Genomic DNA, 22,055 nt, shown 5'->3' with positions numbered 1-22,055 from the left:
CTACATACAGATTACGCCAAAGAATGTATACTGTCATGCCTTTTTCTTTTTTTGTGGCTTACTTGTTTGTCTGTGTTATATGACGTGTTAAGAAAAAAGAAAAATGACAAAAGGAAACGATCGCAAGCGCGACCTATCGGAGTGGTGGACGATCAGGGGATTGAACCCTGGGCCTCCCGCAGACACTGATGAAGGTAATGCAAAGCGGGCGCTCTACCACTGAGCTAAACGCCCCGAGGTGTGGATAGAAGTTTGTCCCAGTTTGGGGCCTAAGTTTAGTGGAGGTAGCTGAGTGACCATTTTCGGGTTTCTTCATGAGTGAAAATTGTTTTTTTTTTTTTTTTTTTTTTTTTGGGGGGAAGAGCCGTAGAGAGAAGAGGATGCCAGATTTTCAAATGAACCCCATCTCCCTTCCCTCTGAATTCTGCAAGTGGCTCGGCTTTGTGCTGTCGAGTGGGTGGAGTGGGCGGGATGCTGTATGCTTTGGTGCATCCTGAATTTCTGCACCGCATGGGTGTGTAAGTTGGTCATGAGTCCTGGAAGAAGAAGAGTTGGTATGCCCCTCATCATTGTTGCAGGACAAAAATGAGGCGAGATTGAAGTGCTTCTTCGTTCATTCATGCTGCGTTTTAGTTCAAGGAGGAAGTTGTCTGTACTTTTTGCCCGTCGTCTGTTCGTGCCTCGCTCCCTCCCCCTTTACTTATTGTTTGTTGTAATTAGAGGGGCGCTTGTATAAGGAACACAAAATGGCAGTCTTCTCCGTTCCATGTAGGAGAAGCACTGGGACAGAATCACTTCATGGCCGAGAGGAACCAAAATCAATGTTGTGCAAAGTGTTTTCCGCAGCATCAATTGCGCCCTGCATCGAGGTTCTTCCAGTATGCAATCGCTATGAAGCTTGAGTAAACAAACATGGCATATCCGGTCCTCGAGTGGACACTCATCTCGTACACAGAATATCCAGACACGAATCGTCTTCATCCACCACAATGCGTGGTGACCCAACCCCCTCTTTCCCTACCAAATACATACCGCAGTTTGGCCCAGGTTCACCAAATCTCTTGATACATTTCTTCCCAACAGAGACTTTTGTCCGCATGGAATCCCGCGTCCCACCAACCTTCTCGTTTCTGCTCCTATCCAAGGAGAATCTCGACCCGGTCCCTCGCAACCGCATCCCACACCCTCTGCACTACATGCCCGAGCCCCCTCCGGTAACACACCCCGCCCACCCTCTCTACCCAAAGCACATTAACAAAGTCGACAATCTCGTCCTCGTCCATATTATCCCGGAATGCTTCCACATCAAAGACGTGGCTGCCCCCCCTCTCACTCGCCATCGACACGGCCACGAACTCGAGCTTCTCCTCCCCCGTATGGTTCGCCCCCTGCAGTCCCAGCCAGGCATCGTGCGCCGTCACCACACCGCACCACTTGCCCGTCCTCGACCAGATGTTCCCCACCGCCAGGGCCACGCCGATGCCCCTCCCGGGAGCCGCCAGACCCGGCCCGGGCCCCGCGGTGTTCCCCGAGTTCACGGCGTTGGCCGCCTTGGCATCGAGGGGGGCCCCGTTCCGCGCCATGGCGAAGTCGACGTCCAGGTACGCGATCGTCGTGCTGAATGACAGCAGCGTCGCACTCAGCGAGAAATCCCCAAACGGCGACGGGACCGCGTCCACTCCGCCGGCCATCTCCGCCACAGGCACCGGGTACCGAAACACAACCTCCGGGTCCCCGGCATACCGGAATCCTCCACCGCTCCTCGACCACCCAGCAGGCAACGGCACCGTCCTCCGATGCCTACGATCACGGTACGCCATCCCGTCATTCGGCAACGGCGTATACGTCGCCCGGTCCGTGAGCTCGTAACTCACCAGCGACCGTAGCCGAAACGCATAGGGGCTCTTGAACCGCCTCTCCGCCCCCCTTTTGCCGTGGTGCGGCGCGTCCTGCACATAATCCGCCGCCGCCCGCCAGAGCGTCAGGTCCGCCGGCACGCCGTCGTAGTGCCAACCGAGCCAGCTCCACGACGGCAGCGGATTCATCCCCGTCACGGGCTGCACCATCAGCCGCCTCCGCACCATCGCCCGCGGCTGCCACAGCATCGCCACGTCGAGAAAACTCACGGGCATGCCAAACACGAAGCCGCCCGCAAAAGACCGCGACAGCACCGTCGTGATGCCCCGTAGCGCCCTCGTCGTGTCCGACATGAGCGTCACCCGCCGCGCGCTAAACTCCATTGCGATCCGCGCAAACTCGTCCATGTCCGGCCACACGGGGTGCAGGAACCCCGTCGCCGCGGGAAACGTCCTCTGCAGGCAGGAACCGTGCTTGCCCATCCCGCCCTTGAGGATCTTGCTGAACCGGCCGACACCACCGCCCGCGCCCGGCGACCCTTGCCACGCGTCGCAGTGGCACTCCCACGTTACCGTGTCCTCAAAGACGTAGACCTTCCTCCGCGAGTACATGCCCTCCTGCACCGTCCACGCCCGCCCCGCCCACCGCGACGAGAGCACCAGGTCTTCGTGCTTCCGTCCCGCGGCCCCGCGCGGCGGCGGCGTCCTCCTCAGCAGGCCCTTCAACCCGGACTCGGCGTCCCCCGCGGCCGCCACAATGGTCATGTACGCGTTCGCGTACACATACGCCATGTTCTTGACGTACTCTTCCCTCTCCACGTCGTCGTCCTGCACGATGCAGAACCGGTCGACCCAGAGGTACTTTATCCCCAACTTCCTCGCCAGCCACATGGCGTCCAATATCGTCTGTGGGATATCCGCATCGTCCAGGCTCGCCGTCAGCACCTCCAGGTTCTCCCTCAACGTCTCCACGGGACCCCGTGAAGAAGGCAGCGGCGCTTCGTAAACGTAGCTCAGCGCGATATACCGATCCGTCGCCCTCGCGCGGACGAGGCACCGGTTCACGGAATCGATGAGCCATATCGGCCGCCACGTGTCCCCCGGTGGTCCGGAGCAGTGGTCGCCGTGCTCAGCGTTGCACGTATCGAGCCACTCGCGCACCTTGCCGACGGGGTTAGACGTCTTGCTCGCCGTCGAGGCGGAGGACGCGCGGCGGGAGGGGAGCGTCGTCGACGCGGTGCCTCCCACCGGCGGCTCCCCTCCGCGCGACCCCGTCCGCGCCGCCGTCCAGGTGCTCATGAGCCGCTCCGTGATGCTCTGCCGTTTGGCGCCGTTGTTGGCGCTGTTGGGGGGCACGCTCTGCTGCCTTCTGCCGTGGCCGTTGACGTTGCTGTGTCCTCCTCCGCCGTGATACTTTTCGTCAGGCGCGAAGCTCTGCCGCTTCCTTTCCCTTAAGCGAGGGCTGTCCCTCAAGGGAGGGCTGTCAAGCAAGCTTCCGTCGCTGTCTCTGTCCCTGTCCCTGTCCCTGTCCCTATCCCTGTCTCTGTCTCTGTCCCGATCTCTGTCCCGGTCTCTCTCCCGGTCCCTGTCCCTGTCCAGTGGTGGCGGCGGTCCTCCTCCTCTCTTCGGTTCCGGGCCACGAGATCGGTCCCTGTCGCGATCTCTATCCCGATCGCGCAAGTCGCGATGCCGTTCCGTACGGATATCTCTCTCCCTGCTACCCCTGGGCGGCGGCGGTACGTGTTGCTGCAACCGTCGCTGAGGCGGTGGCGTGGGCGTCTGGGGTCTATATCCGCCGCCTCCGCCGGTGGTGTCGTGATGGTTTCTGTCACCCGGATCCTCCTCATCCGACATTGAACTAGCCGAGCTTTCGTCGGATATAACCTCTACGCCAGCTGGTCCTCCTCCCTCTCGTCTGGTCGTTGCCGCACCGCTGCTGCGGTCGGCGGACGGACTCGGGTGGTCCATTGCTTATAATCTGAAAACCGCAAACCGAAATTTGCCCTTCCCTCTTTTTTACCTTTTTTTTTTCTCTCCTTTCCTTCAAAGCGCAAGGTGCCTTGCCGTTTGTATGAGATTGTGCGCTGCAGATGCAAGCTGTAATGCGCGGCAATGCGCTGCGCTCGCCTGCTGCGGACTTGAACGTTGTCCCTTTTATTACTTGAGTGTGTTCCGCAGCAACCGGAATCCAATTTTGGGGGCCTGCTTCTCTCACTCACTCCCCTCTCGAAGGTCTGTTTCTCTTGGTTTTGCTGTTGCGCCCTTTTGCGCCGTGACACTAGTGAAAGTGTGGCTCGGTGAGACCGTGCGACGGAGGTTTCTGATGGGGGCGGGAATGGTTATGCAAGGCAAAAACCAAAAGATAAATCACGGGCGTTGTTGAGAGATCTTGTGCTAATGTTATGCGATCAGAATGCGATGGACATGAGGGATGTTGCAATTCAAATTTCGATGATGGCGATGATGATGATGACGGCGTGTCCAATTGTGCGATGCATTGGATGATGATGTGTATGCGTATTGCGACGAGAAAGAAGAATGGACTGCGACAGCGACGCGCAACGCCACGCAAGGTTAGTGAGACTGAGGCAGTGTGCGCGAGAGCGCGATATGAGAGGGCGGCGAGATGGTGAGTGTGAGAGAGGTGAGAGGTGAGAGGTCGGAGGCACCGCCACCCCCGGCCCGCCCGTCGACCAACCTCGATCGTTCCCCCCAGCCCCCTCTATTAACCAAAATTAACAAAAAAACACATTGGGCATTAAATCGATGCTCTTCTTCGCAATCAACAATTTCCCGCCCTACTCATGGTTGGGCTGTCGTATTACAGGGCCATTCCCTACCCGATCTCCCATTATCTAATTAGCCGAGCACGTCAATATCCAAAAGTAACTGACCCATGCAAATGTTGATGGATAACAGTCGATCGACTGACTGCCGGTCCTCGTCGTAAACATCACGATAGTCGCTGCGCAGCTGTCATCTGACACTTTCAGACGTTTAGGAGACAATTTGTTTGCTCAAGTCCATCGTACTCACATCTATTAAAATACATTTGCTTGCTAGTCTAACAAACTCGCAACGGGTCTCTGCCACAGTGAACAGGAACAGAACCTCCCCCTGTCGTCACCATCCACCATTCAACTCACTGCCTCTGCGACCTGATTTCTGGCCCGTGGTATTTGTATCGAGTGCCATTCCCGCCGTTACCTTTACACGTTCCAATAGCCTCCCAATCCTTTTACGCCTGTAAATGTGCAACATTCTTTGATGATTTCGCAGTCGTTGAGTTGGCCATCGCTTTGCCTTTGGCCGCTTCTCGACTGTATGCCATCGCCATTTTCTTTTTAGCATCAACCTCCGAAAAAAAAACCTCACAAACGTCATTAAACGTCAACTGTGATCACTGAAACGTCGAAACCAATAAACCTGAACCGGTTACTCCTGGTCGCTTTGGGCACCGTTGCTTGCCCCATTTGCCTCCTTCGCTCCGTTGGAGGCGGACGAAATCAACTTAATCCTCGTTGTGGATGTTGCTGGCTGAGGCGTTCCGGCGCTCGCACTCGCACTAGGTGCTACTGAGCCCTCCTTGCCGCCGTCGCTTTCTAGTTCCTGCAACTCTTGGTGCTTCTCAAGAGCTTTCTGGAGTTCTTCGTGGAAGAATTTCTGTGCCATTGTTAGCCGAATGGTCAAATCAAGTCAAGAATGTCACCAACCTGAAGGGTAAGAGAGTCCTGGTACAGAAGCGACGCCTCCTCGTTGTAAGTCTGGCAATTGCGGAACATGAGGTCGACGTCCTTGCGCATGTCGCCCAGGCTGTGATACTGTTGCTTCTTGATCTTGGTCTCAATCTGCTTCATCGAGATAGGAGACTGGATAATCAAGTAGTAGTCGGCGTAATCGCGCTTGGGAGGTAGTGCAAGGAAGGGCCCAATGATGATTCGCTTGCCCGCAACCGACTCGTCGTCGTCCTCCTCTGGTGGCTCCGGGTCATCCACTTCGAGGTTCATGAGTCCATCAAACAGAGCCCGCGTATTTGCCTGGAGGAGTTGGCGTTGCTGAGCCGAGACCCGCGGCGTTTCGGACCCAACAGAGACAGAGACTGCCTTGGCTCTGCCTTGCGGGCCCCGACGCTTCTTGGCCGGAGGCTCGTCGTCCCCTTCTTCTGCCTTGCGCTTCTCCTGGTTCTTGGCGCCACCTTTGCGACCTCTCTTCTTAGGAGTTTCCACCTCCTCAGTGCTAGCACGACTTGCAGGGGGAGAGTCGTCAGCGGCGTTTGACATGGCAGACCTCTTGAGTCTGTTTGTCTCCCGCTTGTCTTTGCGGGCTTGCTTTCGTGCTGCCGCAGCCTCTGGTGAATCGTCATCATCGTCCACAGCCATGAGCCACTGCTCTTCCGTCAAGCCGTCATCGTAGCGAACCTTGGTTCGCTCACGAGCGCCACGTCCAAGACTTGTCTCAATCTCTTCCTCGATCGGGTTGCCATCGCCAAGATAGATGTCAGGAAGTTCTTCCTCCGCCAAGAGACGAGGCTTAAGGTTTGCTCCGGCTGCCTCGCCATAGACTGGGTCCCTCTTCCGCTCGTCGTCGAGCTTCTGGAAAACGGTGACTTCGTCGTCGCTACGAGCGAGGAGCAAGTTCAGCTCCTCATCGTCCATCTCGTCCTGATCTCCCGTCTCTGCCATATCGGCGCTTTCCAGGAGCGTACGCAGCATGGCATCACGATCTGTTTCCGTTGACTTGTTGTCGAAGCGACCGGCTTGAATAACCTTGCCGTCCATGTCAAGCTTGAATCTGGCTCTTTCCAGGATCTTCTCCTCAACCGAGTTTGAACTGATGAGACGAAGAATTCGCACTTCATTCTTTTGTCCGATACGATGAGCACGATCCTGGGCCTGCAAATCTTGATGAGGATTCCAATCGGAGTCGTAGATGATAACAGTGTCAGCAGTCTGCAAGTTCAGGCCGAGACCACCTGCACGCGTCGACAACAAGAACATGAAATAGTCCGAGTTGGGAGCGTTAAACTCGCGCAGCAAATCGGAACGCTCGTCTGACTTGGTCGTACCATCCAGACGAAGATACTTCAGGTTGCGGTATCTGAGATAATCCTCCATGATGTCCATGATAGCCGTCATTTGGAAGAACATGAGAACACGATGGCCCGTTGCCTTGTACTTGGGCAGAATTCTGTCGAGAAGCTCAAATTTACCAGCCGTTCTCCACAACAAGTCATTGCTGATGCTCATGGGATTCATGAGGTTCTCCACCTCATCAAACACGAACGGATGGTTGCAGAGCTTGCGCAGCTGCATGATCATGTTGCTCAAGCCACGAGCACCAGCCTTGCCGCCCTGTCCGTCGCTGACGAGAATCCTGTTGTGCGTAACCATCTGCTTGTATAGCTTGGCTTGCAGAGCAGAGAACTTGCACTTGATGACCTTTTCGGTCTTGTCCGGGAGATCCTTCTCGACATCCTTCTTCAGACGGCGAAGCAAGAAAGGACGCAGAACCTTGTGCAGACGACGAATAACAAGAATCTGTTCTTCTTCTGTGAGTTCCATCTTGTCTTGTCCACCAGTGTTGGCAAAAGGTGTGTTGAACCACTCGTCGAAGGTTGTTGCAGATTTGAAAATAGTAGGGAGCGTAAAGTTGAGCATGGCCCACAGTTCCGTGAGGTTGTTCTGCAGCGGCGTACCAGTCAAAATGAGGCGGAATCGCGTGTTGTAGTATTGTTGGATAGTTGTTGTCAACTTGGAGTTCTGATTCTTCATGCGGTGGCCTTCGTCGATAATCATGTGGAACCATTTGATCTTACTGAGAATTGGCCGATCCTTGATGATGTACTCGTACGTTGTGAGCAGTACTTGAAAACGTCCTTGGCGGATCTTATCCTGATGCACTTTTCTGGCCAGGGGAGGACCCTTGTAGACGATCTTGCTTACAGAAGGCGCCCACTTCTCGAACTCGAGGGTCCAGTTGGTCAGAGTACTGAGAGGTACAATGACCAGGTAGGGGCCGTCCTGTTTCTTGCGCTCAATGAGATAGGTGATCAAACTGATGGTCTGGATAGTCTTGCCAAGACCCATCTCGTCTGCAAGAATGCCGTTCAGGTTGTTGTTGTACAAGGATATCATCCACTGGAGACCCTTGACCTGGTACTCCTTGAGCTTGCCACCCACCAGGATATCGGCCTGCTCTGTGACCTCTTCCTTGATGCGATGGGCAACGGCGTAGTAGTCAATCTTTCGTCCACTTGTGTCGTCGTCGTCCTCGTCTGGTTCGCTCTCCTCTTCTTCCTCTGGTAGCTCCTCCTCTTCGCCAGTCTGCTCCGCAAGGGCCTTCCTTTGCTGAGACTTGACGGATGCAGCAAGTTGACGCAGGAAACCATCAGTCTGTCTAAGAAGGTGGGTAATGCGAGTATCCTTGGCTTCGTCAAGCAACTTGAGGTAAGCCTCCTCATCGTTAGCCTTAAGAGCCTGCAGACGCTGCTTGGCGGTACGCTCAATCCTCTTCTGCTCTTCCTTTTCAATGTTGTAGTGCTGGGCAAACATGAGCTTGTTGAGCTTGGTGGACTTGTTGCGCTGGCTCGATGCAGTTTGTTGAATCTCGTTCCTGTGTTGCGTGATGGCGGCCAGGAAGTCGATGTGCCTCTTCTTCTCGCGATTCTCCCGAATATCACGCTGTTGCTTCTCAAGCTTCTCGGTGATTCTGGCTTCGCGAACCGTCATCTTCTTCGTGCGGCGGTACCCTGAGCGGTTGGTCGTCATTGCAAGGTTGTCGTAAAACATCATGGAACGGCCAATCTTGTCGCGCAGTGCCTTTTGCTTTGCGTATAGGCCTAGGCTCTTCATCTCAATGATGGCCTTAACCTTTGCACTGTCGTCCAGTTCTACATCGTCCTTGGTGGTATCCCAATGAGCAATGTTTGCTGGAGTATTTCTGAGCTCAGCAAAACGATCTCTCATTCGGTTGAACACAATCAATTCTCTCTCGTATCGCAGCTGGTCGAAGTCGACACCAGTCGGAAACAGTCCCGGAATAAGCTTGCGGTTTTTACGCTGAGTATGGTCGAAGTGGCTAATTGACTTGCGAATCAAATTGTTGTCACCATAAGGAGACTTAACGGTTTTGAAAGTCGGTCCTTGAACCTCTGGAGGAGGTTCAGACTTAGTTTCAGATCCGTTGGGACCAGGCTGTGCAGAATCTCGACCAGTCGTTGCGGGTGTCGATGAAGCTGCCAGCGCAGCGGCTTCGGCGGCGATGGCTTTTCTTCGCTCACGCTGGGCAAAGATGGCTTGCTGCATCTGCAAGGGGACTCCAGCATTCTTTGTCAACAGCTTGAACGCATGGATCTGTTGGCGGAGCAGACTCAGTTGCTGAGGGTTAAATTGACCAGCACCTGGGCCACTGGGAGCAGCCGTCGAAGGAGAGCCAGCTGCCGCAGCGGCGGCGGCATTATTTGAGGTCGCCGCAGGAAGCGCTGAGGCACTGAGCGCACTCGATGTGGGAGGTTGTGTCGACTGAGGATGCTGCTGTGCGGACTGCGCGCCATTAACGGCGCCGTTGGGTCCGCCAGCCTGCTGCATTTGTCGCTGTTGTTGCATCTGTTGCTGTTGCTGGTGCTGGAGGAATTGCTGTTGCTTCTGTCGCAGACGTGCTTGTTGTTGGAAGGCCAAGACGAATTGCTCCGCCTTGATGTATTCGGGATCCGTGTTAGGGACTCCGCTGTCTCTCATCTGCTTGAATTTCTGGGGCACATTAGCGTCATTAATCCACACGAAGCTTTCAAGGAATCATTGGGTTATAGTAAGAATGGCAATTATGTTGAAGAAAAGAGTCTTACATTGAAAATCTCTTGAGCCTGATGAGAAGTGGTAGGCGCCATGCCGGCGCCAGGTAGCTGGACGGCAGGCGCAGCCTGTACAGAAGCCATGTTGGGCGATAAATTCCTGCAAATCTAATGACTGCGGGAATCTCTAGAGATGCGACGATAATCTCGCGCGCATTATCATGCAAAGGCGTCGTCGTTGTAGACAAGTGGAGCCTTGATGAAGGTTTGTCGCGCTCGGCTCGTCGCGAAATGAGAGACTAGAAGGCTAATGGTGATAAGGACGATAAAAGCAGCGCGTCGGTATCGGAAACACACAAGGTATGGGGACGGCGACGTGGTTCGGGGACGGCAAGCGCGATGCCGTGGTCGGAACGGGGACACGTCGGTCGCGTGGAATCGAATTCACCGAGATGGCGGATGGAGTTCGGCGGCAGAGGCGATGGATGGGGGACGCGAATGCGGTGCCGCGAAGCGTGGGGGGGAAATGGGTGGAAGAGTGAACAGGACGTGATGCGAAAAAAACGGGAGACGGGCGGATGGGCGCGGCGTCGGGGCGTAGCCTCGAGCAAGATGCGCGAGGAAATCGCGTGGAATAGGTTGCTGGACACTTTCCGAGATGGGTGTCGATGCCTGTAGAGGGGGGATGGCGATTTTTCGATGCGCGCGGTGCCGGTTGAGATGGAGAGGTGAGGACAACGACAAGATTCATTGATGGTTGGTGCGGACTCTGTGAAACTGAGTCCCCGTAATTTTCAGCACCGCAAGAAATTAATGCCTGAGGCTGCTACGCTAATCTGCTTATGTACAAGCGAGGGCGCATGGGCCAACTTTTTCCCTGGTTTACTGCAGGCAGGCAGCGGCTGGCCTGGTCGGCCACTGGCTGGCTTCGGGTACTATCCGGGCCACACGCGCCTCAAACCGTGGCCTGTCAGGTTTATCGGCCACCAAGGAATGCCAGATCCACGCCGCTTGGCATCTGTCGTCTTTCGTTTGCAGCGAGGTAAAATGTTTAGGTGGCCGGCGCATCGAAGGCGCGTCACTCTCCCGTACTCCTCCGGACGCGCGTTGGCTAGAGCGTCCCGGGCCTGGCCTGATGAGGTTGCCGTGGCGGGGATGTCCGCACACTCCTGCAAGTGTTAGCTGCTTTGAGTGTGTGTTTGGGGGTTGCTCCCAGCGAAGCTAATATGATGGAAAGATGAACAAGTGGAGAGATCCTTGAGGAATGCAGGCCGGATCGTAGGCTTGCCATTTCCTGGGGATTCCTGCTGCAGACCGGATTGATTAGCCAGCACTGCTCCAAACCGACCCTCGTCCAAATTTAAACTCATGCTCCCGCCATAGTTCCCCACGAAATCACACAACCGAGGCCTGGCAGCAGCACCGAAAATGCTCACCGCTTGACCTTTTTCTTGTCCGGCTCCCCTTCGTCATCGCTCACATCCGCGTACTGAGTAACAGGTTGTGTTTTCTGCCACGCAGCAGTAAACATTGGGTCTTTTTGCGCAGCATCGGCATATTTCAGCAGTGCCTCTCTGGGATCTTCGTGAAGCATTTTTGCCAGAGGGATATTCTCTGCAATATGCTTTTCGTCCGGCTGGCTCCTCATAAATGGTGTTTGCTCCAAGACCGCCGGTCTTCTGGGATCTTTGGACTTGCCCGAAGCCGTAACTCCCGCATTTCTCCGGCCAGCCATTGCGCTCCCTGGAGTGATGATGGCATCTCCAGACATGCCTGCCGTCATGTCCGTCGTTCGAGATGGGTCGTCGTCAATGTGCCGCTTCTTCGGCGCTCGGGACATGACCTCCACGGCACCCCGCATCGACATTGTTGGGCTGTAAAGCACATGTGTCTCACCATTCGCAGATCCCGTGATAATCTGGTTAATCTTGGGATGCCAATCAACAGTGATGAGAGGTGCTCCTGGAGTGATTTGTGTCACATGCTCGGCTCTCAGATTTCCAGGATTCAGAATGTGCAGGTCGCCCGTTGCGGAACCTGTCAAAATGCTTGTCGAGTTTGGCGAGTATCTGATACTGCTCATCGGAAAGTGATCTGATGTCGAGAGATGGTCCACCGTGACAAGAGGCGTCTTGAACTTTCGCGTGTCCCACAGTTTGATCGTATTGTCGCCTCCGCGGGTGACGACCATGCGACCGTCGGATGAGATGTCCACCCCTCCAGTCCAGGTATCGGCTTTGTGGGCATCTCTGATTTCAGCTGTGGGCCGAGAAAACGGACTGTTGCCGCTATACATGACCAGCGAGCCGTCTAAAGCCGCCGCGACCAACACGTTGCTGCCACCTTGCGCCGGCGCGCCCCAGGCAACCGCAGTCATTCTCGTTCGACCAGCAGAACCTGCCGCCTTGGACTTGAAGACAATCACGTCCCTCTGACTGCGCTTATTGTTGATATCCCAGATTCTCAGCGTGCTGTCGGTACCCGCAGTCACACACAGGTTCTTGTCGGCCGGGTGCCAAGTTCCCGTGGTTACTTCTGAGATGTGGCCCTTGGTGTTGTTCATGTCCCGTAGGTACATGTCGCCTTTGACAAACTCCGTCACAACGTCGCCGTCCCTCGACATAATCTTTGCCTGTGGATGGGCCGATACGCAGAGAAACACGCTGCCAGCTAGGGGGTTGAATTCGACGTGGTGAATCGGGTGGGACTCGGCGTTCGCGGAAGAGGATTTCGTTTCCCATGGATCAACGCTTCGAAATGCTCTGAGAGTACTCGGTGTCATGGACGCGAAGTCGTGCAGGTTGATTTTGCAGTCAAGCGACGCTGACACGAGTCTTCCGCCTGCTGGGTCCAGCGTGACTGTGGTGACCGCTCTTTCATGGGTTTTCAAAACCAATTCGTGCGAAACTGGGTAGTCGTCGCCATCTTCGGAGTCGTCCGAGTCCGAGTCGTCGCTGTCACTGTCATTGTTTGAGTCGGACTTCTTGTCTTGGTGATCACCTTTTGGCGGACCTGCGGATCCCTCAAAGGAAGTTCCTGCCGAGGGCTTTTCTGCCACTCTCCGGCTCCGATCGATCTGGGCGGCGATGTTGGCTTCCTTAGTCTTTTTCCCAAATGACGCTGGTAGGAACGCGCGCATCGGGTCGTCCGCTGCCAACTCGGGGCCTTCGACCACAAATTCCTCGTCTTCGCTGCTCATCGTTGCGGGCAGCTCGGCGATGGGGAGAGCTGTGTCAGGAGGGAAAATTGGGAAAAGGCAATTGAGGTAGGGTCCTTAATTCTAGGCTCGGAGGGACCGAGAATCGCACGCCGGATGGGGTGATGTCAGGCAGGAGCACTTGGGCAAGGGTCCTGCTTAACCGAAGGTGTGCTGGCGCCATTCAAGGGCGGTGGTCATAGCGTCCAACGGTGTTGGTCCTTGGTCCTCCGTTTCCATGTAACCGTATCAACCTCAGGTGAGTTTTCACTGGTTTCTCAAAGCATTTCGTACAAGAACTGAGCCCGGCATTCAAATCCGGGACTACAACTCTGGCAGATACACATTTACAGACTGCCTTACGGACACAAGATTCCTCGTTTCTGTACCGCTTGTTTGGAATGAGTGGCCATGCTTTTAATTCTCGAATGAAGGCACATTTTGATCCACATCGTTATGGAGCATCAGCTGAATTCAATCTTCACTTTGTCTTACTGCTCCTGTTGTCTGTGGAGGCTTATATACTTGTTGTGGGTCTCCGACCGTTGTTCTAAACTTCTCGGAACCATAGTAAACCAGCGGACTGGTTGTGACTAATAAAGGTGCTTGGTGAGCTGTGTAGAGAAAGGATCGAGGATACCTAGGGCTCCGAAGCAGGCCTTGGAGCTTGCTTGTTTCTGACCATCACGTTGATTACGCGCCGCCCTTCCCTGAACCGATGAAACAACTCATCTCCACACCGCATCCCGAGCAGTGATCTACCACTCGCGAATCTCGCCTCCAGGGCCATTAAAGCCAGGAGTGACCCAGATGTCACATTTCTTCGAGAGCTCCCGCACCTTTTCCTCGTCAACCTCGATTCCCAGGCCCGGACCCCTCAGAATATCAATATAGCCGTCAACCGGGCTCCAGATCTCCGGGTTTTTTATGTAGCTCGTGAGGTCCTCGTTGCCGACCATGGCGTTATAATGAATGCCGAGGCTCATCTCCTGGATGCAGAAGTTGGGCATGGCCGTGTCGACCTGCACGCTGGCAGCCAGGGAGATGGGACCCAGGGGGCAGTGAGGAGCGACGGAGACGTCGTACGTCTCGCACATGGCGGCGATGCGACGAATCTCCGAGATGCCTCCCACGTGGGAGATGTCGGGCTGGAGGATGTCGATGCACTGCGCCTCCAGGAAGGGGCGGACGTCCCAGCGGTGATAGAGGCGCTCGCCAAGAGCAATAGGTATGGTCGTCTTTTGCGAAAGGGCCGCGACACCTCCGATGTTCTCCGAGAGGAGCGGCTCTTCGATGAAATAGGGCTTATGGGGCTCCATGAGCTTGGCAAGCTGGCCTGCCATGGCCTTGTGGACTCGACCATGGTAGTCGACAGCGACATCAAGGCCCATTTTCTTGACTGTCTCTAATCTATCCACGGAAGTCTGGAGAGCAGCTGGGGAGTCAAGCCAGCCGAGGTCGGCAGTGGCGTTCATCTTAACACAGGTAAAGCCGGCGTCGAGGCGCTTCTGCCTTTTTTGGTCGTCAGCTTTTGGATCATGGTTTCTCAAAAAGGAACGGTTCGTTTACGCTTGCATGGCAACATCATCAGGGCGGTCCCCGCCGATCCAAGCGTATACCTTGATCTTGTCTCGGACCTTACCGCCAAGAAGCTCGTAGATGGGAACACCCAATTTGCGTCCTGTTCACCAGTCAAAAAAAGCCTTTGCCGCGCTGGCTTCAGTTGCGTGTGCTCACCCTTCAGGTCCCAGAGGGCAATGTCGATGCCAGACAAAGCACTCATGAAGACTGCCCCACCGCGGTAAAAGTGCTTGCGCCAGGCTGTCTGCCAGATGTTCTCAATCTCACTCAAAAACACGTTGCAATCAGTACTAGTGGTCCAAGTAAGCAGTAAGGGGCTCTCGACTTACTCGGCATCCATGCCAGCAAACTGGCTCTTGTAGAACTCGAGACATCCCTCGACTGCCTGCGTATGACCCTCGAGGGTTGCTTCACCCCAGCCGTAGTTGCCATCTTGGTCTGTGATCTTGACGAAGAGCCAACGAGGAGGTACTCTGAAGTACTCGATACTCTTGATGGGGGCCATTGTGACTTGTGTATGTGCGAGTAAGTTGAAGGGTTGTTCTCGAGATGTGTAAACTGAGAATGCAGTGGTTTCTGTTGCCTCGGGAAGTAGGAGTTGGAAAGTATGGGATTTAAGTAGTTGACTAGGTGGCGCTGGCAGTATTCACCAAAGCCCGAATACTGCACCAAAGCATCAAGCCGACGTAGTGACTGCAATTGGGTGCCTTCTTGTGGGAGCGCTTCACTGAATACGGCGTTCAGAAAATGGGGTTGTCAAGCCGAATACGGCGTTTCGAGTGTATTCCCAAGTGTCTGATGCCAGTCGAATGAGGCTGGATGGTTTGAAAGGAGGTTTATGTCCAACAACAACAATGCCAGGTTGAGGAGAGCTATTTGAAATTAAATCAGATTATCTATGGTTGCAAGTGAGTTCAGGTATTACTCAAAGGGACTTACTCGACATGCAAAATCCCAACACTGATAATTGGGGGCCTCGATTGAAGAGGCAGATGTGTAATACCGGTATGCAAATATCAACATAGACACCCCGAGGGTTCCATCAAGCTAGTTTGATTCGCGTCCTCAACGACACTAAGTAACTATGGCCTTGGCATGAATGCAACACAAAAACAGCAAAAAACACATCGTCGAACTACGCTGGGTGCTCACGAGTACTTTAGTCCCAGAGGCATCTGGTCCAAACCGCATGTCTGCCATCGATGAATCTCGAAGAGGGGCAGCAACCGGCGCACCTCATATCCCCCTCACTTTAGGCGCCTTTCAAACACCTTTCAACATGGTGATTATCAGATCGCGGCATCCTGGAGGTTGCGGCTCCATGAGACGGAACCCTTACTGGCTTAGCGCTCATGCACCTCAAGGCGGAATCCACGCCAGTCATGCGGCTGTCCCATATCATTAAAATATCTCGGTTCCACCTCTGTCCTGCAAAGAGGGGTCCTTTGAACTTCCACATGTGATAACTGTCACCACTAACATTGGTCAGAAGAGACCCTGTTCTTCCAGTAGATCAGCCAAGTAATCGGTAGCGGGTACTTTCAAAGCAAAGGAGGTCCAATTCCTGTTCCCATTGACTCGGCATTTCGCTCAGTATCCCTGTAGAATGAGAGGCGCTTGCTGCAGTGCACCTGCAGCCTGCAAGACGGAAGTATCCTCGTGAAATTTTCTCCGTATGGGTGTTGGCCGTATCGTGACAATTTGCTTCTGATAATGTGCGCACTGGCGTGAGTTGGCATCTGAAAGTCAAGATGCCCGTTGCTGACTAGAGTTCACGTAAGGTAAGGTGCAGTATCGGAACAGCAAGATGCTACGGGTGGCTCTGTTATCATATGTCCGTCATAGAGGTCTACAACGTGTGATTGAAGCTAGGAATGTTCCTCAACTTGCTGTGACTGAAGAGTTCGTCTTGTGGACGAGCCCATTAATCGGCACCCGGGCTCACATCGGCTCCCACTTATCACCCTGGAGCTGCATTCAAAGTCGCCCTGCCAATGTGGCAACTCTGCACAACTCTACGAAGCGGTAGCTGCAAGACGCTTGATCTCTTCCTGCTTCATCTGCTCCTGTATCTTCAGCCTCTCAGGGACGACCGGCTCCCGTGGCGCCGTGATCTTCCACCCGGGCAACGACTCAGCGCCCAAAACCCTCAGGGTCGCCTGCTCAACAAGACTGTACGACCCATCCGATCTGTCGAAGACGTGAGGTTCGTTCAAGGATACCGGCGGATTCGTAATGATACGGAGCCGCCGCAGCGGGTTCCGCGAGGCGCTGTGCAGCATCAGGGGGTGCAGCAGGTACACGTCGCCGACCTCCCCGTGGGCCTCGACAAAGTCACCACAGCTTCTCGCGAGATCGTTGAACCAGTCGAGGTTCTTCTCCTTTGAGAAATCGGGATCGTCTCTCGGGGTCATTCGCGGCGAGACCCCGTCGGTGTGCTCGTACAGGTGCCGCGCGACCTTGGCCATCGCCTCGGGACAGATGAAAGTCCCGCCGCCGCCGGGGACGATGTCTGTGAAGAGCGGGATCACGAGCAGGCCTTGCTCCGGGGAGTCGAGGTAGTGAACGAAAAAGTCTCCGTCCACGTGCCAGATGCCCAGCTCCTTGGGATCGGGTTCCGTTCCCTCGTATTCCTCGCTGCCCAGGTTGACAATGAGAGAGTCCCTCCACTCCTTTGACTCTGGCGCCACCTGATCCTCGCCGCCACACAGCTCGCAGATGGCGGCCCATGCCTTGGGCGCGTATTCGGAGGCGTCAAAGGTACGGTGATGGGGCATGTTCGTTACTTGCCTCCAGGTTGACCTGTCGTTAGGATCCATTCCCAACCGAGTCCATACGTCCTTGGTGACAAGTTCAGCTTGTTCCTTTGTGAAACATTTGCTCAACTTCAACCAGCCGGTTGTTTTAAAGTGCTCTTTCTGGGCTTCCGTGAGCGGCTCTATGGAGGAAGACATGGTCATTGACGACAATGGGACGAGTTTAATCTCTTCGGTGAGCCTGGACAGAGTGAATGTGGTCTTAAAATGGAGAATAGATAGCAAGGTTGAGTGTATAAAGATGCGGTAGTTACTACTAGAGTCAGGTCAATGCAGACAGATTAAGCATGGATTGAATCAAAATTTCAAGTTGGGATAAATATTGTATATATAGGTAGAGAGAGCCTGGGGGAGGGGCTAAAGTTCCGGGTGTCTGCAACCACCAGCAACGAAATGTCTATTGTGCGGGGGAGCTCAAGATCAAATACATGTAAGAGAGGATGCAGAGTAGATCGCAGACTCGGAAAGCATGCTGGGAAGGGAACTGACATGGTGTTGAACTACAATCCACCGCGCCGGTTAAATGGGTTTTATGGAGCTTGTGTCGACCTCCCCCTCTTGAAACGTACCTAACGATGCCTTCAACCGGATAAAATCAAACTGAAGGGCATCAAGGGAATTCCTTCGAGTTTCGATAGTGGACGGTACCTTCGTTGGTGGGGGTAAAGACCTGTGATTGGACACAGACCTAGACTCACCGAGCGCCTTCGGTCAATGTTGTGCCGACAGCAGCCGACCGAACTTTCACAGAAAGTCCTGTCTGGAACGCGACTTTCCACTTTGCTCAATTCCAAAGCCCCACCACAATCTCGAAAATGCCTCCCGACCCAACCGTAGACGATGAAGAGTACGAGTCGTCCCAGGACTCAGACTTTGCTCCCGAAGACGCTGCCGCAGCCGACGATGGCGCTTCCGAAGCGTCCGATTCCGAAGCCGACGACGGCGAAAATGAAGCAAAGACCACCACCAAGCGCAAGCGCGACGCTGGCGGCGATGAGACTGCAGATTTCGAAAACTCGGGCGACGAGGCCTTGATCAAGAAGGCGGCGAAGAAGAAGCTCAAGAAGGCCGCCAGGGATGCAGCTGCCGCCCTGGCGCTGGGCGAGGAGGACGAGGGAGGCGAAGGAGGATTGGTGAAGACGCGAAGCATGCGCGCTGCAGAGTGAGTGGACGTTTCTTGTCCGATTGTACTAGGCTTTACTGACACTGCCACTACAGAAAAGAAGAGCGCAAAGTCGCGGCCGCATCCGGCCCGGTAACGGTAGACGTCGATGCAATCTGGGCACAAATGCTAGCCGGCCAGACGGCGACAGCACCGAGCGGCGAGAAAGAGGCCGGAGGGGAAGCCGAGCCCGAGGCCGCAGCAGCCGACACGAGCAAGCCGGACGAAGCCCAGGGAGGCGACCCATCAGACAAGATCCGCATCAAACGGACCTACAACTTCGCAGGCAAAGTGCACACGGAAGAAAAGGTCGTGGCGCGCTCCTCAGCCGAGGCAAAGCTCTACCTCGCCTCCCTCGGCAAGGACGCGGCCGCCGCGGAAACCGCGGGCGCGGACGCGGACGCGGAGAACGGGGACGGGGAGCCGAAACGCGTCCTCAAGAAGGCGTTCCGCTCGGCGTTTGAGCCCGTCATCGAGATCGTCAGCCAGCGCTCGGATCTGAACCTCGGCATGACGGTGCGGATCAAGGCGAGGGAGAAGGAGGCGCAGGCCAAAAAGCTCAATACGGTCCAGAAGAGCAAGATGGACTGGGCCGGGTTCGTGGACAAGGAGGGCCTCAAGGACGAGCTCGAGCTGGCGGGCAGGGCCAAGGGGTCGTACGCCGAGAGGCAGGATTTCCTGGCGCGCAGCGAGGCCAAGAGGGAAGACGATGCGCGGCGGGCGAGGATGACTGGCCGCGTGCCGTAAGTTTTGCGCTGTCTTGTTGTTCTTCTCTTTCATTGATCCGCGAGGTCTTGGGTATAGGATACGATTCGGCGTTTGTTTATCGAGATAGCAAGAGATACCCCTAAATAGATTACAACAATAACCCGTACACGACAGACTACAGCTTCGTTTCCGTCTTGCCTCTTGGCGGTAAGATGGCAATGTCCTGGTAAGGGACGCTCAGATACTCATAGATGAAGTGAAACCTGTCGCTTCCGAAAAACGGCTCGCCCTTGCCTTGGTCGTTCACGGCCCAGAACCAGGGCGCGCCGAACGCACCATGGTCAATCGCCTCCTGTGTCTTTGCCTTGACCGAGTCCTTGATCTCCTGGGACCCGGCTCCCTGTAGGATCTTCTTCACGTCTGCCTCGCTAAACAACCTGTCCTGGGCGGTTCCGTTGGCGGGTGGCGGGTACTGCTTGGGCGCGTCCACGAGCGCCTTGGCCAGCACGTCGGGCTTCGTGAGGTTGTGGTTGGGGGGTTCCCAGAAGCAGTGGAGGAACCAGTGCCAGGCTGTCTGGTACGTGGCGTCCGGGTAGTTCGCTTTGATAAAATGCAGGGCGCGAAGGGGGCCGACTGTCATGCTTCGCTCCATGAAGCTCTCCGGCGTGGTGATGCCGGGCTTGCCCGCTCGAGCGGAGGAGCGACGGGCATCAAAGTTGCCGTACACTGCCTTGGCTGGGAGGGTCCATGGTGGTTTATTTCCTGCGTGATGTGTGAGACTGGTAATCGAAACCTTGGATATCTGAAGATTCATACCTGAAGCGGCATTGATGGCCCCGAGGAGGACCGGGTGAATACTTTTGGAGAATATCGGTGAGTGACAGTGAACAAGAGATTCATTGATTGGGTCAAGAAAACGAACTCTACTTGTACTCCATGAGCTGCAAGAAGTGCTTGGTTATTGATTATGTGAGTAAAGGCGATATAGCTATACAGCGATGCTTATGCCCAGTATCAGTAAAGCCCTTCGGTCCTCAAAGTGAAGAGCGAAACTCACCAATGTCTATGTAAGCATCGATCCTGCCTCCCATCTTGGCGGTGCTCGGGACCAGAAAATTCAGAGACGCTTGACTTATGGGCTTGTTTACGGGGAAAACGTGATTATCTCCGTTGCAGATTCGATGGCGCAATCTTTGTAGTCAGGGTTGAATAGTAGAGCAAGATATGGAAGTTAGAGAGGTGAGCTTGAAGTGGATGGTGTGGGGAACCTCGGCATAAACCAGTGAGCTTGTGGGGTACAGGTAAAGCTCCAGCTTGGGAGTAAGTACCTAGGAGCTTCAAGCTCCGTCGGGAGGATCACTAATATACATTCATACCGAGTCCCGAAGGCATGTGGTCTCAATTCGCTGCTCAAGATTCGTATGTCTAGGTCAATAGCCGAAGTCATTTGACTTGGAATCTGCGACTTTGTTGACTTTGGCATCCATTACGATTCCTTCCCATCACATGCTTGAGCATCCTCTGGAAACCCCACTCCACGATACTTTGCACAGGAACGCTTGCCTCGACCATTCTGAATCGACGCAATGGGCGAAACCAGACAGGTGGCTCTCGTAGTCGGTGCCTCGAGAGGCATCGGTAGACAAATCGCCATTGACCTCGCGAAGAACGGCTATGCTGGTATTGCAACTCGCCTGTCTTCACACAATCCAAAGAATCCAATAGCTAAAACCGGTCACCAGTCGTCGTCGCAGCAAAGACAACCAGCGACGCATCCAAGGCTGATCCCTTTCCCCCGAATCCCAATTCACCGCAATCGACCATCAGCACGGTGGCCCGCGAGATTCACGAGGCCGGCGGCGACGCAACGCCCATCGCAGTCGACGTTCGAGACCAAGACAGCGTCGCTCGGTTGGTTGAAAAGACAATCAAGGTATCTATCCAAACGTCCTCTGATATCTCACATTACCAACTCCCGAAACATCCCAACCTTTCCCGCTTGAATACGTAGCTACTGACCACGAATCCTCCAGATTTACGCCCGCCTCGATGTCTTAGTCTACAACTCAGGCGCAATCTGGTGGGCCTCTGTCGAAGACACGCCCCCCAAACGCTTCCAGCTCATGCAGCGCGTGAACCCAGAGGGCCTCTACCTGACCCTCCACGCCGCGCTCCCCCACCTGAAGCGCCAGCGGCGCGGCCGCGTCGTCGTCGTGAGCCCTCCCATCTACAGCCGCTTCTTCCGGGGCAAGACGGCCTACGCCATGGGCAAGGTCGGCATGAGCGTGTTGACCAAGGGATTGGCCATGGACCTCGTTCGCCAGGGCTTGGACGAGATGGCGATTACAAGTATCTGGCCCGCCGCTGTATGTCATGTTTTGCTTTTCTATTCTTTTTTCCCTCTTCCTTGAAGAAAAAAGGCTTCTTGGGCTCAAATAAACATCAGAACATGAGCCAAGTCAAATGTCGCCGGGTACCAGTATTCAAGACGCTCCAAACAAGTTGAACTAATCAGCGGTTGTGTAGGCGATTGAATCCGCGGCAACGCAAACGTTCCAAGCCACCAACGCCGAAGAGTCAAAGGACCTGAGAAAGCCGACCATCTTTTCCGACGCCATCCTCGAGATCCTACGCGCGCCTGCCGGAAAAGTAAACGGCGAGCTCGTCTTGGACGAAGACTTCTTGAGGGACCACGCCGGGGTCACAGACTTTTCAAAGTACTCTCTTGTACCGGGATCTGAGCCGCGGAGAATCATGCCCGCAGAGCTGCCTGATCTGAAAGTCAAAGAACAGGACGATGAGGGGAAGAGGTATGATAGTAACAAAGCCAAGCTATAATATAGCAGCCATGTTGGAATGCATGATTAAAGAAAAAATTTGCTTGTATGCATATGTTGGGTAGTCTACGTCAAAGGCAAAATAGCGCTATGTAAATCCTTGGGGACGA

General features: G+C 54.8%; 8 protein-coding genes across 8 annotated transcripts; 2 read left to right on the top strand and 6 right to left on the bottom strand.

The window, feature by feature from the left end:
* Nucleotides 1–1,136: 1,136 nt before the first annotated feature.
* Nucleotides 1,137–3,824, bottom strand: CORC01_10043 (heterokaryon incompatibility protein; the record flags this gene model as incomplete). The annotated part of the gene is made up of 1 exon (XM_022621672.1): nucleotides 1,137–3,824. The coding sequence occupies one exon, from the start codon at nucleotides 3,822–3,824 to the stop codon at nucleotides 1,137–1,139; it is 2,688 nt and encodes an 895-aa protein (XP_022471804.1).
* Nucleotides 3,825–5,291: 1,467 nt separating this feature from the next.
* CORC01_10042 (SNF2 family domain-containing protein) lies at nucleotides 5,292–9,789 on the bottom strand (the record flags this gene model as incomplete). Its single annotated transcript, XM_022621671.1, has 3 exons — nucleotides 5,292–5,519; nucleotides 5,570–9,604; nucleotides 9,700–9,789. 3 exons carry the CDS (start codon nucleotides 9,787–9,789, stop codon nucleotides 5,292–5,294), a joined length of 4,353 nt encoding a protein of 1,450 aa, XP_022471803.1.
* A 1,288-nt stretch (nucleotides 9,790–11,077) lies between these two features.
* CORC01_10041 (WD repeat domain-containing protein) lies at nucleotides 11,078–12,844 on the bottom strand (the record flags this gene model as incomplete). Its single annotated transcript, XM_022621670.1, has 1 exon — nucleotides 11,078–12,844. One exon carries the CDS (start codon nucleotides 12,842–12,844, stop codon nucleotides 11,078–11,080), a length of 1,767 nt encoding a protein of 588 aa, XP_022471802.1.
* Nucleotides 12,845–13,599: 755 nt separating this feature from the next.
* On the bottom strand, nucleotides 13,600–14,927 carry CORC01_10040 (mandelate racemase/muconate lactonizing enzyme domain-containing protein; the record flags this gene model as incomplete). The annotated part of the gene is made up of 4 exons (XM_022621669.1): nucleotides 13,600–14,353; nucleotides 14,411–14,522; nucleotides 14,579–14,688; nucleotides 14,752–14,927. 4 exons carry the CDS (start codon nucleotides 14,925–14,927, stop codon nucleotides 13,600–13,602), a joined length of 1,152 nt encoding a protein of 383 aa, XP_022471801.1.
* Nucleotides 14,928–16,437: 1,510 nt separating this feature from the next.
* Nucleotides 16,438–17,376, bottom strand: CORC01_10039 (uncharacterized protein; the record flags this gene model as incomplete). Its single annotated transcript, XM_022621668.1, has 1 exon — nucleotides 16,438–17,376. The coding sequence occupies one exon, from the start codon at nucleotides 17,374–17,376 to the stop codon at nucleotides 16,438–16,440; it is 939 nt and encodes a 312-aa protein (XP_022471800.1).
* Nucleotides 17,377–18,053: 677 nt separating this feature from the next.
* On the top strand, nucleotides 18,054–19,147 carry CORC01_10038 (bucentaur or craniofacial development; the record flags this gene model as incomplete). The annotated part of the gene is made up of 2 exons (XM_022621667.1): nucleotides 18,054–18,400; nucleotides 18,457–19,147. 2 exons carry the CDS (start codon nucleotides 18,054–18,056, stop codon nucleotides 19,145–19,147), a joined length of 1,038 nt encoding a protein of 345 aa, XP_022471799.1.
* Nucleotides 19,148–19,283: 136 nt separating this feature from the next.
* On the bottom strand, nucleotides 19,284–20,199 carry CORC01_10037 (DSBA-like thioredoxin domain-containing protein; the record flags this gene model as incomplete). Its single annotated transcript, XM_022621666.1, has 4 exons — nucleotides 19,284–19,870; nucleotides 19,925–19,965; nucleotides 20,031–20,109; nucleotides 20,166–20,199. The coding sequence occupies 4 exons, from the start codon at nucleotides 20,197–20,199 to the stop codon at nucleotides 19,284–19,286; spliced, it is 741 nt and encodes a 246-aa protein (XP_022471798.1).
* Nucleotides 20,200–20,694: 495 nt separating this feature from the next.
* On the top strand, nucleotides 20,695–21,946 carry CORC01_10036 (short chain dehydrogenase; the record flags this gene model as incomplete). Its single annotated transcript, XM_022621665.1, has 4 exons — nucleotides 20,695–20,788; nucleotides 20,851–21,041; nucleotides 21,142–21,474; nucleotides 21,635–21,946. The coding sequence occupies 4 exons, from the start codon at nucleotides 20,695–20,697 to the stop codon at nucleotides 21,944–21,946; spliced, it is 930 nt and encodes a 309-aa protein (XP_022471797.1).
* Nucleotides 21,947–22,055: the final 109 nt, after the last annotated feature.

The sequence above is a fragment of the Colletotrichum orchidophilum genome (genome assembly GCF_001831195.1).
Source record: "Colletotrichum orchidophilum strain IMI 309357 chromosome Unknown Scaffold_96.1, whole genome shotgun sequence".
In the NCBI taxonomy this organism is placed as follows: Eukaryota; Fungi; Ascomycota; class Sordariomycetes; order Glomerellales; family Glomerellaceae; genus Colletotrichum; species Colletotrichum orchidophilum.
This window is presented reverse-complemented; position numbering and strand designations above follow the sequence as displayed.